This window comes from Helianthus annuus, chromosome 15, assembly GCF_002127325.2.
Source record: "Helianthus annuus cultivar XRQ/B chromosome 15, HanXRQr2.0-SUNRISE, whole genome shotgun sequence".
NCBI lineage: Eukaryota > Viridiplantae > Streptophyta > Magnoliopsida > Asterales > Asteraceae > Helianthus > Helianthus annuus.
The window spans coordinates 74,807,440-74,824,394 of record NC_035447.2 but is presented as its reverse complement, the minus strand read 5'-3'; the positions used below and the strand labels follow the sequence as shown (position 1 = coordinate 74,824,394).

The window sequence follows — 16,955 nt, the reverse complement described above, 5'->3', positions numbered from 1 at the left end:
ATAATCTGCCCTTAGACGATTAATTGTCGGATTAGGACTGATAAAACATATTTAAATAGTCATTACCGAGTCATTAGAATGTTGTAATATAATTTAGAACCTCTGGTTTATTAATTAGAATCATTTTTGTCATTTCTGTCCAGTTTGACTTTTTGTCAAACTACTTTGACCCGACATTTAATCAGTCAAACGAGATAATTAGGAGACACCCTTTCAGGGGTTAATCACCTATGCTAATGTGGTTTCATAACCACTTTCAATTTGATCAGTGGTTAAGCCACATGTAATTAAAACGAAAGTCAAACTGATTAAGCACTAAGTTTGACTTTTAAGCAATTAAGCTAAATTAATTAACTAAACAAGTAATTGGAGGCTTACTAATGGTCCTAGCAATCATTTCTACACTTGTACTCCACTTGTTACTGATGAGAGCTCCAGAGCAAGTCCCACACTTGAATTGTTGTAGTTGTGAGTCAAGAACACAAGAGGAGGTGCACTTATATAGGGATTTCCATGGATCTTGATTGCTTCCAGGTGTTTTAGGAGGCCCTGGGATCACCCCAGGTGTCCTAGCTACTCAAATGAACCGACTTACAGCTCCCTAGGTCGTTATAAACGAAGTAAGGCGGTGTAACAGGCTAAACCCGCACCTGGCAACATTTTCTGCATCTGGCATGCTGAGGCGGGCCGCGTAAGACTTAAGGGGGGTCTTACGCGGGCCGCGTGGACCGGGTAAACTGGTAAAACAAGTTTGAAGCTTGGCAGATTCAGTCCTTGAACGTTTTAAACCCTTTTTAACTTCGTTTTTGGCAATCAAGGCCTTTGTAGTTAATTTCTTGGAGCCCAAGGAGGTATAAACAAACTTCGTTAGGCTCGGGTTCGTTAGATTCCTTCATAAACACAAGTTTCATCAAGTTGACGCTTTTTGCCCAAAGTTTAGAAAACATGCTTAACGATCTCGGAATCACGTGAAATTTTTATCACACATTCTCAGGAGTATATTTGAATATTACGAAGCCTCGGTTTCGTTAAAAGGTCACTCAGAGGTCAGAATTGACATATTGACACTTTTAACCCTTGTAATTTATAATCTTCCGATTATTTTCACAAACGGCTTCGCATATCCAATCAATCACCCAATTAAGAATATTTTCTTCACGTGTGGTCATTCACAGGCTCAAGTTTGGCATATTGACACTTTTAGTCCTTTCTTTTTGCATATTTTCACTAGTTGTCAACTTTAGTTCCTTAAACTCAATCTTTCACATCACCGGAGTTTAGGACACGTGTCTATGTATAATTGGACACGTTTTTACGTGGTGTTACATGCTCACCCCCTTAAAAGAAATCTCGACCCCGAGATTTACTGGAACAAGTGAGGGTACTTCTGTTTCATAGTGGACTCAACTTCCCACGTATACTCGGGACCTCTACGAGCGTCCCACTTAACCTTTACTATAGGTACATATTTTCTTCGGAGCTTTTTGACTTGTCGATCCTCGATCGATATAGGTCTCTCAATGAACCTCAAGCTTTTATCAACTTGCACGTCTTTATGTGACATAGCTAGAGATTCATCGGCTAAACATTTCTTGAGATTACAAACGTGGAACACATCATGAATTCCACTCAGCTCCTCTGGCATTTTTAGCCTATATGCTACACTGCCGACACACTCGATAATCTCGAATGGTCCGATATATCTAGGGCTCAACTTGCCCTTTTTACCAAAACGCATTACACCTTTCCAAGGTGATACTTTTAACAGCACTTTATCGCCTACTTCAAACTTTAGAGGTTTTTGCCTCTTGTCCGCATAGCTTTTCTGCCTATCTCTGGCAGCTTTTAGGCGATCACGAATTTGGACGATCTTGTCCGTCGTTTCCAGGACTATATCAGGTCCTAATATCTGAGCTTGTCCCACTTCTGCCCAACAAACAGGTGTTCTGCATTTCCTACCGTATAATACCTCGAAAGGCGCAGCCTGAATGCTGGTATGATAACTATTGTTATAGGAGAAGTCAATCAATGGCAGGTGGTCATCCCAACTACCACCCAAGTCAATAACACATGCACGAAGTATGTCTTCCAAAGTTTGAATAGTACGCTCACTCTGACCATCAGTCTGGGGATGGTAAGCAGTACTAAAATTCAAACGAGTGCCCAAAGATTGTTGGAAACTTTTCGAAAAATGCGAGGTGTATCTAGTATCTCTATCCGAGATAATAGCCACCGGTACTCCATGAAGAGCTACAATCTTATCGACATATAACTGGGCTAACTTATCGGAGCTATGAGTCTCCTTGATGGGCAGGAAATGAGCTGACTTTGTCAGTCTATCAACAATAACCCATATAGTGTCATTTCCGTGCCTTGTTTTGGGTAACTTGGTTATAAAATCCATGGTTACCATTTCCCATTTCCAAGTGGGAAGTTCCGGCTGTTGTAGAAGACCTGATGGCTTTTGATGTTCAGCTTTAATCTGAGCGCATGTCAGGCACTTAGCTACATGGGTGGCAATAGATTTCTTCAAACATATCCACCAATAATTGGCCTTTAAGTCTTGATACATCTTGTCACCTCCCGGGTGAACTGAATACTTGGAATTATGGGCTTCCTGAAGGATCATATCCTGAAGTCCTCCTTGAATAGGAACCCAAATTCTGTCGTTCATTCTAAGACTTCCATCTCTTCCAGGTGTTAACTGTTCAGCAGTTACACCTAACTTTTCATTTGGAAGATTATCTTCCAATACAGCATCTTTTTGTGCAGCCAACAGCCTTTCATTCAAATTATTCTTTAACTCAATGCTCTTTGCATTGATCCTAATCGGCTTAACTCTTTCCTTCCGGCTTAGAGCATCTGCGACCACATTCGCCTTACCGGGATGGTAGCGAATCTCGCAATCATAATCATTTAACGTTTCCATCCAACGACGTTGTCTCATATTGAGTTCTTTTTGATTGAACAAATGTTGGAGACTTTTGTGATCCGAGTAGATTACACATTTTGTTCCATACAAATAGTGTCTCCACAACTTTAGTGTGAATACAACGGCACCCAATTCCAAATCATGGGTGGTGTAATTCTTTTCGTGCACCTTTAGCTGTCGCGATGCGTAAGCAATTACATTGCCTCGCTGCATAAGTACACACCCCATGCCAGTGTGTGAAGCATCACAGTAAACAACAAAGTCTTTAACTCCTCCTGGTAGTGATAAAACCGTAGCGTTGCTCAATCTTTGCTTTAAAGTCTCGAAGGATTCCTGCTGCTTGGGACCCCAGACAAATTTCACATTCTTACGGGTCAAGGAAGTCAATGGTGCAGCTATTCTTGAGAAGTTCTCAATGAATCTCCTATAATATCCTGCTAAACCCAGAAAGTTGCGAATTTCCGTAGGTGTCTTGGGCACTTCCCAATTCATTACAGCCTCTACTTTGGCATGATCTACTTGAATACCGTGTTCACTGACCACATGTCCAAGGAATTGGACCTTACGAAGCCAGAATTCACACTTGGAGAATTTGGCATACAACTTCTCCTGTCGAAGTAGTTCTAAAATACTCCGAAGGTGTGACAACCCGCATAATTACAGGTACTGTACAAATTAATTAACCCTAATTATGTGCTTAATGACTGTGCTTGATTACATCTGACGCTTTAAACTGCTTACTGATTTATGTTATATACATACATGTGCATTCTTTACATACAGTCACTCTATCCATTCATAAAGACTCTTAGTGACAGACCCGATGCACAAAGCACAGTTAGCACAGTAAGCGGATAACTCAGACACATGCTGACAATGCCAGCACTTAGACAGATACTATTTTTAGGCGAGTATGGGCCAGGGATAAAACACTACACCAGTATGGAGTGTAGGGAGGTGAGGACCATAAGACTATGTCACTAGGTGATAGTTTGAGTGCCGGAAAGTGCCTAAAACGCAATTTAATTACAGAATTCCGCATTTTTAGTAACAATTCAGCTTTTAACACACTCATATTATACAGAGTATTGACTAAATGGTCCTGGACACTTTCCTAAGTGTTGGAATTAATTTCGTTACGAAAAGATGCACAAAAGACGCTTTACGGGACAATTAAACGCTTTAACGGAACGATGCGAAACCGAACAACCAGACATTACCCGAGACACGAAAATATTGTTAGAAATATTATTTTATCATTTTAAATAAATTATGGTCACAAAAATCCCCATGCACCATGTAAACATGACATACACCCACTATACTTGTAAATACCCTTAACCTTCTAATAATTACCTACTAATTACCAAAAAATTACACTTTACCCCCCCACCCGAAAATCTGCCCAAATTATTAAAGATATTTTTGTTTAGATTTTGTGTAAAGTGGATCTTGTTTTTCTATTGGCCAAAAGTTGGGTATGATTACCCTAGGATTAGAAGGGTGCATTTCCAAGATGATGATCATCATTACTTCAAAGCTTGCACTCAATCCCCTCTCTCCTCTCTCTATATTTCGGCTCACATACCCCCCCCCTCTGTCATAACCGAAATCACCACCATCATTCTTCACCATCTCCATTTCTTCCACTAAAAGCCCTCATTCAAAGGTTGAAGTTCCTCCATAGAAGTGTAAGATTGAAGGGCTTTCAAGGAAGTTTGATTCAAGCTTTGTCACCAACTTTTCTCCATCATCTCATCCTAAGATTACTACCCTAGCCTTATGCTAGTAGTAAGTCCCTTCATACTCTTGTTCCACCTTGATTCTTGTTACGATTTGTTGAATGTTTATGACACACACAAAAGTTTAAACACTAAATATGAACTTAAGTTTCTGCCTAAAAACCACATATAAAAAGGTTGTGTGAGGATGAAATCTGAATGGTTTAGGGTTGGTTAAAGCATGATTGAAGTTTTAACATTTTTTCATCAATAAACCATGGTTAGGATCTTTGTTTATGCACTTTTAGTCGCTTCTACAATGTAAACAGCTTGCTGAGTTGGATTTCCAGCCAACTTCAACAGGCTGTAACGGGATCATTTTAAGTCGAAAAACGGATTTTCTAAAGCCTAAAATGAGTATTTTGGAATAACTAAACAAATGGCACTGGAATCGTAATTTTTCGAGACCGTTTACTATTTTTAAAAGACTATTTTTGGACAGCAGCTCAAGCTGCATTTTTACTGCAGAAAAAGTGTGTTATTTTCGGAGTCATAACTTAAAACCTGAGTAAAATCAACGCATGGAATTTTTACAGTAGATAGACACCATTGTCAGGACGACCCTCCAACTGGAATTTCGTCAAACAGACCTACGGTTAATTTTTAGTGCATATTTCCGTAAACTGCAATCAGAAGGTAACAAATCTGATTGCAGTCGAGAAAATGATTTTCTATAAAATATGGGTAACGAATTGGACTTTGATATTTTTACAAAATAAACGTTGGAACATATGTGACATTCTGTTAAAATTTGAGAATTTTTAGAAAAGGATAACTATTTTATAAAAATCCTTGAAAACAGTCCGGTTTCGAGTAATAAAGCCGAAATAAAGTAAGTAACGTTTTATTTGTCTATATGTCGGTTTGGTTATTGAAAATGAACTATTGGATATATGTAAAAGAAAATGATATGCTTTAAGCATGGACACCTCTATTTTACAGAGGAGACTCTGCTGAAATTTTTCGAAAATCCGAACACTTAGTAAAATATTCGAGAAAATGGATACGAAATAGTTGTCTAACTATTTTTCTAAGAACGCTATTTAAGTTAAAATAATTATTGTTTTAACAAAATAATACCAAAGTAACATAAATCAAAACACTAAACTCTAAGCCAAGGCACGGCCCGTTCGTCTAATAGACATTAGTACGTTGTAGGTTGTCGTGTAGCGGAAAGAGTTAAGTTCGAGTCAAGACGCACTACGGTGAGTTCATGACCCCCTTTTCTTTTACTGTTTTCGGTTTTATACTTCGGGGGTGGAATACATGTTTACAAATTATTTCAGACATTTTATTATTGGTATGATTAGCTTAAGAAGGGGTTTTTATTACGCGATCAAGTGAGTGGTGGGCATGACACTTAAGGCCATTAATCCTCATCGTAGGACCACAGGACATGAGTGATAGATCTATTTGGTTGTAGCGAGCCCACACCCATGAGGCCGGGGGCCCATAGTGGTGACTATGTCTTCATACCGGAGACAAATTTGCTAGGTTTGAGTCTTCCTGCATCATTCACATACACTATTGGATTTGCAACCCAATGGTGATCATTTTTCCTTATTGCTACATACCAGGGACAATTTTACTTACAGACATATTAAACGGTTTATACACACAGACTTACACATGAACTCGCTCAACTTTTTGTTGACTTTTTAAACTACATGTATTTCAGGGAATTAATTTGGATCTGGCAAGTGATGCATGATTAGCTGCGTACTAAATAAGGATGTCATCCGGAGTCGTAGGTTTGGGAAGTGTAACTCTTTCCTGGACGAGTTGCATGTCTCAAGTCCTTGTGTCGTTGGTAGCTTTTCGTCGAGTCTTATGAACTCATTTTAAACAAGTCATGTTTTGTAACGCGTTCTTGTGGTTGATGTTTTAAAACAATATGTTATGCATTTTTAACTATTTTAATGGATGAACATCATATGTTTTTATCATATAGCATGTTGTGATTGTTGCTATGGTATTAAGAAGTTACACCAAATAATCCCACGCTTCCGCAAAAGCCAGGGTGTAACAGCTTGGTATCAGAGCCTCGATCATAGCGAACTAGGATTCCTTCTCGAGTCTAGACTATGATCACTAGGGCTCTCATGAAAATGTTTTCAAACATTTTTACATTTGCATACACTAAAAGTCCAGATCCAGGGCACAAACGTTTTTACAAACAAAAAGGTCACAAATACATTTTTTCAAAAAAATTTTTGTATCAGTCTTAGAGACTGAGGGAGATTTCAGTCTTAGAGACTGAGGGATTCAATCTTAGAGATTGGGGATGTTTAGCCTTAGAGGCTGGGGAAAAATTTGAGTCTTAGAGACTGGGAGGTTGGTCTTAGAGGCCAGGGGATTAGTCTTAGAGACTGGGAGGTTGGTCTTAGAGGCCAGGGAGTTAGTCTGAGAGATTAGGGAATTCAGTCTTAGAGATTGGGTGGGATAGTTTGGGAAGACTAGGATGCATACATGATTTCATTGTTATTTGTTTACATGCTTACCTTATTTGTGTGCATATGTTGTGGTTGTGTTACAAACACCATGGCATCATCTGGTAGTGGAGTATCCGATGCGAGTGACCCGAGGGCTTTTACCTTTGATGACGAGATGGCTACCGATTCGGGAGTTTACACCTCAGACACCACGAGCACCGATGAAGACGACTTTCAGCCTTTTGCCCTACCGATCTTCGGAGATGATGTACCCTTAGCTGACGGCCCACCTGGAGAGGACCTACCCCTTGTCCCAATCCCTGCCCCTCTCCCCTTCGCTGCAGTTCCCTTCGAGGAACAACCTATCAACGCATTACCCGATGGTGACATCGACCTGCTCATCGAGGGTCCCTCGGAGGGAGACCAGGATGGTAGGGCCCCGGTGGAGGACGGTGTTCCACCTGATGATATCCCAGATGTTGATCCTTTTGTTCCCATGGTCGAGCTTCCTGGTATGGAGGTTCAGTCCGATTCGTCCGCTTCAGGTTCCATTGAGTCGATAGCTTCACATATCCCACCGTTGGGACTCGGTTCCATTCCTCGCATAGATGCGGATGAGGAGATGGAGTTGGAGCATCCTGCTGAGGCTCCTGCTCATCCAGATGATCCGATTCCTGCCATGCTTGTTGATTATCAGCCCGCCCCAGTCACTTCCGAGCCCGTTCTTGCCATCGACCCTGTTACTGCCTCTGATACACCCGTTGTTGCACCACCAGCCATTGAGATGCCCGATCCCATGGCTATCTTTGATGGCCTTGCACCATTCGCTACCCACATGGACCCGAGGTATGCCCACTCCAGCAATGGGTGGATTGAGGAGGATGACTACCCTCCGTACGTAGTCCCAGTCACTCCCCCTCCTGCACCTATCGCTGTACCATTCGATGCTCCCTTGTTTCCTCCATCCACATCCGATACTCACCGCATCGACCTTCCTATCACCTTCCTTCAGGACATTCCTCCGCCCCAACCTGGGGAGGGATCCTCGAGTCAGCTTTTCGAGCACACCCCATTCATGCCAGATGTTAGCTAGTTCTTACCGCAGGTCCCTTATTCAGATTTTGTTCCACCAGTGTCATTTTCTACACCTTTCAAGACCCAGTTTCCCCATGTCACTTCACAGTTTGTATTTACCAAACACATTACACTTCCGGTTTCAGCCCCGATGGGTGAACCATCTCTATGGTCAGCACCCCATGTCATGCCTGTATCTGACACTTATCATCCATTCTATGACGGATTCTCTGTGGAGGACACGCTCACGTCGCTGCAGTTACGGCGGGACGCCTGAGGCAATGTGTCCAGCGGTTGGAGAGAGCTCCACATCCTCACTGTCCCTGTCAGACTCAGTTTTCAGCATCGCACACTTCTTTTCCCTCATTTCAGGATTCAGACGTTCATTTCCTCCCTCTCGATCGACAGATTGCTTTCGTGTTGCGTTTTGCCTATGCACTTGAGGAGGACTTGGTGCAGTTGCGCCGATTGATTTTCTCTCATTTTCCACCTCCTCATCCACCATCAGCTTAGGGATATACTCGGGGCAACAGAGATTTCAGATCATCTATAGACCGGCTACTCTTAGGGGGAAGACAGTGCTAGAGCCATGATTATGAAGACCTTTTTAAGACCACGATTTTGGTTTTTGATTTATTGTTATTGTACTCAGACAAGGGTGATGTAACCCTTAGTATATTTTGACATATGGTGAAGTTGTGAAACAGTATTGGTGGTTTGTTTATGAAACTTAAATCGCAAGTCTTTTAAATTCCATGCATTGTTGATTATTTGTTATGATTATGACATGAGATGTTATGAGAATGATGAATGTTACTACATATACGTATGATTATTATACCTACTATGACCTGACCAATATGGAACATCCTCTAGAAAATGCCTCCACGACGCGAAGCACGCATGCCGACTACCCAGGCAGAACTGCAAGGAATCATCGCTGCTGCAATTGCACAATATGCTGCTTCTCAAGGAGACTCAAGCGGAAACGTTTCAAACAACAACAACAACCCTACGAATGGGTGTACTTTCAAGCAATTCTTAGATTGCAAGCCGCAAAACTTTGATGGCACTGGAGGTGCCGTGGCTTTCACTCGTTGGACTGAGAAGACGGAAACGACGATAAGAATGAGCAAGTGTGCACCGGGACAACAAGTTACGTAAATCTCTGGGCTCTTTACTGATGGTGCCCTATCATGGTGGAATCTCCAAGTTCAAACACTAGGAGAGGCTGCAGCATACGCCATGACTTGGGCTGAATTGAAAGAGCTGATGCGCAAAAAGTATTGCTCCAGAGCTGAGATCCAGAGATTGGAAACCGAATTTTGGAACCTAAGGATGGAAGGTCCAAAAATTGCTGAGTATGTTCAAAGGTTTCATGATCTGTCCCATGTGGTTCCGTACATGGTCACGCCTGAGTTCAAGCGCGTGGAACGTTTCATTTGGGGGTTAGCACCTCAGATTATGAGCATGGTCACAACGTCAAAACCGGCAACCATTACTGAAGCCATCGACTTGAGCATCTCACTGACTGAAGAAGCCATCAGGCTAAACAAGTTTTCAAAGGATGATCAGAAAAAGAAGGAGACTCATGTGGAGTCGTCGGGGGAAAACAAACGGAAGTTTTCCAACTTCAAGCAAGGAACTAGCAGTGGTAGCAAGAGAAGTGAATCAAACACGCCGACCAGGGCTAAGAATGGTGATGAAAACAGAGGAAAAGGTTACACCGGCACTCTGCCCAAGTGTAATACATGTCAGTTCCATCATCCCGGCCCGTGCCGACTCAGAAAGTGTGAATCTTGCGGGAAGACAGGCCATTCGAAGGAGACGTGTTGGGTTGGATCAGGCCAAGGTGGTCAAAGGGGTTACAATAACAACTGTGGTAATGGAAACAGGCCGCAAGGAAATAATGGGGGAAGCGGAAATCGTGGGAATGCCCCAAATCAAGCTGGTAACCAGGGAACTAACGGAAATCGAGGCGGAAATGGAAATGGGAATGGCCGAGGGCCAGGATGCTTCAACTGCGGGGACGTTGGGCACTTCAAAAGGGAATGCCCAAAGCTAAATCAAGCGCAAGGACGAGTTTTTAACATTGGTGCGAGGGAAGCGCGCCAAGATCCGAATGTTGTCACTGGTACATTCCCTATAAATCAACGCTATGCGTCTGTTCTTTTTGATACTGGTGCCGATTATAGTTTCGTATCGTTAGACTTTAAGAACATACTTGGGTTAACCGCTAGTAAGTTAGACGTTCTGTACTCTATTGAATTGGCGAATGGGAAACTAGTTGAAATGGGTGAAGTTATCCGGGGATGCATGATAGAACTGGGAGGACACGAATTTACGCTAGACCTACTGCCAGTCGAGTTGGGAAGCTTCGACGTGGTAATAGGGATGGATTGGCTGTCTAGCAACAAAGCCGAGGTAGTTTGTCACGAGAAGACCATACGCATCCCAATGGCCGATGGAGAGACGATTGTAGTTCACGGAGAGAAGCGCGATACGCCATTGAGGATCATTAGCTGCTTGAAAGCTAGGAAGTGTTTAAGGAAAGGATGTGTTGCCTTTTTGGCACACATCGTGGATAAGGAAGCCGCTGTGCCAAAGATCGAAGATATTCCTGTCGTGAAGGAATATCCTGAAGTCTTTCCAGAAGACTTACCAGGATTGCCGCCTCCAAGATAAGTCGAATTCCACATTGACTTAGTTCCAGGCGCCGCGCCTGTGGCTAAGGCACCTTATCGACTTGCACCTTCAGAGATGCAAGAGCTGTCGACACAACTCCAAGAGTTGTTAGACAAGGGATTCATCAGACCAAGCTTCTCACCTTGGGGAGCTCCAGTTTTGTTCGTTAAGAAGAAGGATGTTAGTTTTCGTATGTGTATAGACTACCGCGAGCTTAACAAGTTGACTGTCAAGAACAGATATCCTTTGCCAAGGATCGATGACCTGTTCGATCAACTACAAGGTTCGAGTTTTTACTCAAAGATCGATCTAAGATCAGGTTATCACCAGTTGAGAATACAAGAGGAAAGTATTCCCAAAACTGCTTTTAGAACTCGATATGGACATTACGAGTTTCTGGTTATGCCATTTGGGCTAACCAACGCTCTAGTAGTTTTCATGGACTTGATGAACAGAGTCTGCAAGCCGTACCTCGACAAGTTTGTGATCGTATTCATTGACGATATTTTGATCTACTCGAAGACGAAGGAAGAGCACGAGCAACACTTGAGAGCTATTCTAGAGCTGCTTAAGAAGGAGAAGTTGTACGCTAAGTTCTCGAAATGTGAGTTTTGGTTACGCGAAGTCCAGTTTCTTGGACATGTGGTTAATGGAAGTGGAATCCATGTGGATCCCACAAAGATCAAGGCGATCAAGAATTGGGAGTCACCGAAAACGCCAACCGAGATTCGGCAATTCCTAGGTTTGGTTGGGTATTATCGAAGGTTCATTGAGGATTTTTCCAAAATCGCTCAACCTCTCACCGCACTTACTCAGAAGGACAAGAAGTTTGATTCGAGCGATAAGCAAGAAGAAGCGTTCCAATTGCTGAAGAACAAGATTTGTGACGCACCGATTTTAGCTCTACCCGAAGGCACGGACGACTTCGTGGTGTATTGTGATGCCTCGCGTCAGGGTTTAGGCTGCGTGTTGATGCAGCGACAGAAGGTCATAGCCTATGCTTCACGCCAACTGAAGGTACATGAGAAAAACTATACCACGCATGACTTGGAGTTAGGCGCCGTAGTGTTCGCATTGAAGATCTGGCGACACTACTTGTATGGAACAAGATGTACAATCTTCACTGATCACAAGAGTTTACAGCACATCTTTGATAAAAAAGAACTTAACATGAGACGGAGACGCTGGGTTGAGCTGTTGAACGACTACGACTGTGAAATCAAGTATCACCCAGGAAAGGCGAATGTAGTTGCTGACGCCCTAAGTCGAAAAGAAAGGATTAAGCCCATAAGGGTTAGGGCTTTAGAAATGATTGTTCAGACGGACCTCGCTTTGCGCATTCGTGCCGCGCAGAGAGAAGCGTTGAAAGAAAGCAATATCGAGAATGAGTACCTCCGAGGGATGGAGAAACAGTTGGTACCAAACGAGGGAGGAACCTTGTGTTTCATGAGACGAATTTGGGTTCCTCTATTTGGTGGATTGAGAAAGGTTATATTCAATGAGGCTCACAAGTCACGATACTCGATTCATCCAGGAGCAGATAAAATGTACCAAGATCTTAAGGATTTCTACTGGTGGCCAAGGATGAAAGGCGATGTTGCAGTATATGTCGGCAGATGTTTAACGTGCGCCAAGGTTAAAGCCGAGTACCAGAAGCCTTCAGGTCTCTTGCAACAACCTGTAATACCCCAATGGAAATGGGAACAGATTTCCATGGACTTCATAACGAAATTGCCAAAGACGCCCAAGGGCCATGATACAATTTGGGTAATTGTAGACCGACTGACAAAGTCTGCGCACTTCATGCCGATCAAGGAAAAGGACAACACGAGTAAACTTGCTGAAATATACATGAGGGAGATTGTTGCACGTCATGGAGTGCCTCTCTCGATTATCTCTGATAGAGATGGACGCTTCGTATCAAGGATTTGGCAGTCCTTCCAAGAAGCATTTGGTTCTCAGCTGAACCTGAGTACAGCGTTTCACCCACAAACTGATGGCCAGAGTGAACGAACGATTCAGACATTGGAAGATATGCTGAGAGCATGTGTAATGGACCTGGGTGGTAGCTGGGACAAACACTTACCCTTGGTCGAATTTTCGTACAACAACAGCTACCACACCAGCATTGGAGCAGCACCGTTTGAAGCTCTTTACGGAGGCAAGTGTCGATCACCGCTATGCTGGGCTGATGCGGGTGATAGACAGCTGGTTGGCCCCGAAATGGTTCAAGAAACAACAGACAAGATCTTTCAAATTCGGAAACGCATCGAGGCAGCCCGCGACAGACAGAGAGGCTACGCAAACCAAAGAATGAAACCTTTGGAATTTCAAGTTGGGGATATGGTTTTGTTAAAGGTTTCACCCTGGAAGGGTGTGGCACGCTTTGGAAAGCGTGGGAAACTGAATCCGCGCTACATTGGTCCTTTCAAAATTCTGCAAAGGATTGGACTTGTAGCATACAAGTTGGACTTACCTGCGGAACTTAATGGTGTTCATGATACATTCCATGTATCGAACCTGAACAAGAGTCCGACTCAAGAGACAGTTGTCATTCCTGCTGACGAGGTCCATATCGCTGACACACTCCACTTTGTTGAGGAACCGGTTGAGGTTACGGATTGGAAGATTAATAAGACACGTCGGGGTAGTGTCAAACTCGTTAAAGTTCGATGGAATGCACGACACGGCCCGGAATTCACGTGGGAGCGTGAGGATCGCATGAAGGCCAAGTACCCACATTTATTCCCCAAGACCCCTGCAACTAGAAGTAGAACTTAAAATTTCGGGACGAAATTTTCTTAACAGGGGGAGAATGTGACAACCTGCATAATTACAGGTACTGTACAAATTAATTAACCCTAATTATGTGCTTAATGACTGTGCTTGATTACATCTGATGCTTTAAACTGCTTACTGATTTATGTTATATACATACATGTGCATTCTTTACCTACAGTCACTCTATCCATTCATACAGACTCTTAGTGACAGACCCGATGCACAAAGCACAGTTAGCACAGTAAGCGGATAACTCAGACACATGCTGACAATGCCAGCACTTAGACATATACTATTTTTAGGCCAGTATGGGCCAGGGATAAAACACTACACCAGTATGGAGTGTAGGGAGGTGAGGACCATAAGACTATGTCACTAGGTGATAGTTTGAGTGCCGGAAAGTGCCTAAAACGTAATTTAATTACAGAATTCCGCATTTTTAGTAACAATTTAGCTTTTAACACACTCATATTATACAGAGTATTGACTAAATGGTCCTGGACACTTTCCTAAGTGTTGGAATTAATTTTGTTACGAAAAGATGCACAAAAGACGCTTTACGGGACAATTAAACGCTTTAACAGAACGATGCAAAACCGAACAACCAGACATTACCCGAGACACGAAAATATTGTTAGAAATATTATTTTATCATTTTAAATAAATTATGGTCACAAAAATCCCCATGCACCATGTAAACATAACATACACCCACTATACTTGTAAATACCCTTAACCTTCTAATAATTACCTACTAATTACCAAAAATTTACACTTTACCCCCCCCCCCCCCCCCACCCCAACCAAAAATCTGCCCAAATTATTAAAGATATTTTTGTTTAGATTTTGTGTAAAGTGGATCTTGTTTCTATTGGCCAAAAGTTGGGTATGATTACCCTAGGATTAGAAGGGTGCATTTCCAAGATGATGATCATCATTACTTCAAAGCTTGCACTCAATCGCCTCACTCCTCTCTCTATATTTCGGCTCACATACCCCCCCCCCCCTCTCTCATAACCGAAATCACCACCATCATTCTTCACCATCTCCATTTCTTCCACTAAAAGCTCTCATTCAAAGGTTGAAGTTCCTCCATAGAAGTGTAAGATTGAAGGGCTTTCAAGGAAGTTTGATTCAAGCTTTGTCACCGACTTTTCACCATCATCTCATCCTAAGATTACTACCCTAGCCTTGTGCTAGTAGTAAGTCCCTTCATACTCCTGTTCCACCTTGATTCTTGTTACGATTTGTTGAATGTTTATGACACACACAAAAGTTTAAACACTAAAATATGAACTTAAGTTTCTGCCTAAAAACCACATATAAAAAGGTTGTGTGAGGATGAGATCTGAATGGTTTAGGGTTGGTGAAAGCATGATTGAAGTTTTAACATTTGTTCATCAATAAACCATGGTTAGGATCTTCGTTTATGCACTTTTAGTCGCTTCTACAATGTAAACAGCTTGCTGAGTTGGATTTCCAGCCAACTTCAACAGGCTGTAACGGGATCATTTTAAGTCGAAAAACGGATTTTCTAAAGCCTAAAATGAGTATTTTGGAATAACTAAACAAATGGCACTGGAATTGTAATTTTTCGAGACTGTTTACTATTTTTAAAAGACTATTTTTGGACAGCAGCTCAAGCTGCATTTTTACTGCAGAAAAAGTGTGTTATTTTCGGAGTCATAACTTAAAACCTGAGTAAAATCAACTAATGGAATTTTTACAGTAGATAGACACCATTGTCAGGACGACCCTCCAACTGGAATTTCGTCAAACGGACTTAGGGTTAATTTTTAGTGAATATTTCCGTAAACTGCAATCAGAAGGTAACAAATCTGATTGCAGTCGAGAAAATGATTTTCTATAAAATATGGGTAACGAATTGGACTTTGATATTTTTACAAAATAAACTTTGGAACATATGTGACATTCTGTAAAAATTTGAGAATTTTTAGAAAAGGATAACTATTTTATAAAAATCCTTGAAAACAGTCCGGTTTCGAGTAATAAAGCCGAAATAAAGTAAGTAACGTTTTATTTGTCTATATATCGGTTTGGTTACTAAAAATGAACTATTGGATATATGTAAAAGAAAATGATATGCTTTAAGCATGGACACCTCTATTTACAGAGGAGACTCTGCCGAAATTTTTCGAAAATCTGAACACTTAGTAAAATATTCGAGAAAATGGATACGAAATAGTTGTCTAACTATTTTTCTAAGAACGCTATTTAAGTTAAAATAATTATTATTGTTTTAACAAAATAATACCAAAGTAACATAAATCAAAACACTAAACTCTAAGCCAAGGCACGACTCGTTCGTCTAATAGACATTAGTACGTTGTAGGTTGTCGTGTAGCGGAAAGAGTTAAGTTCGAGTCAAGACGCACTACGGTGAGTTCATGACCCCCTTTTCTTTTACTGTTTTCGGTTTTATACTTCGGGGGTGGAATACATGTTTACAAATTATTTCAGACATTTTATTATTGGTATGATTAGCTTAAGGAGGGGTTTTTATTACGCGATCAAGTGAGTGGTAGGCATGACACTTAAGGCCATTAATCCTCATCATAGGACCACGGGACATGAGTTATAGATCTATTTGGGTGTAGCGAGCCCACACCCATGAGGCCGGGGGCCCATAGTGGTGACTATGTCTTCATATCGGAGACAAATTTGCTAGGTTTGAGTCTTCCTGCATCATTCACATATACTATTGGATTTGCAACCCAATGGTGATCATTTTTCCTTATTGCTACATACTAGGGACAATTTTACTTACAAACATATTAAACGGTTTATACACACAGACTTACACATGAACTCGCTCAACTTTTTGTTGACTTTTTAAACTACATGTATTTCAGGGAATTAATTTGGATCTGGCAAGTGATGCATGATTAGCTGCGTACTAAATAAGGATGTCATCCGGAGTCGTAGGTTTGGGAAGTGTAACTCTTTCCTGGACGAGTTGCATGTCTCAAGTCCTTGTGTCGTTGGTAGCTTTTCGTCGAGTCTTATGAACTCATTTTAAACAAGTCGTGTTTTGTAACGCATTCTTGTGGTTGATGTTTTAAAACAATATGTTATGCATTTTTAACTATTTTAATGGATGAACATCATATGTTTTTATCATATAGCATGTTGTGATTGTTGCTATGGTATTAAGAAGTCACACCAAATAAACCCACGCTTCCGCAAAAGCCAGGGTGTGACAGCTTGGTATCAGAGCCTCGATCATAGCGAACTAGGATTCCTTCTCGA

At 41.7% G+C, this 16,955-nt stretch overlaps 1 protein-coding gene across 1 annotated transcript; it reads left to right on the top strand.

Moving 5' to 3' along the window:
- Nucleotides 1–7,254: 7,254 nt before the first annotated feature.
- Nucleotides 7,255–8,238, top strand: LOC110914002 (vegetative cell wall protein gp1-like). The gene has a single exon (XM_022158812.1). The coding sequence runs from the start codon at nucleotides 7,255–7,257 to the stop codon at nucleotides 8,236–8,238; it is 984 nt and encodes a 327-aa protein (XP_022014504.1).
- The last annotated feature ends 8,717 nt before the right edge of the window (nucleotides 8,239–16,955 follow it).

Coding starts and splice junctions, on each gene's coding strand:
- LOC110914002 (XM_022158812.1), top strand. CDS start 7,255: ATGGCATCATCTGGTAGTGGAGTATCCGATGCGAGTGACCCGAGGGCT.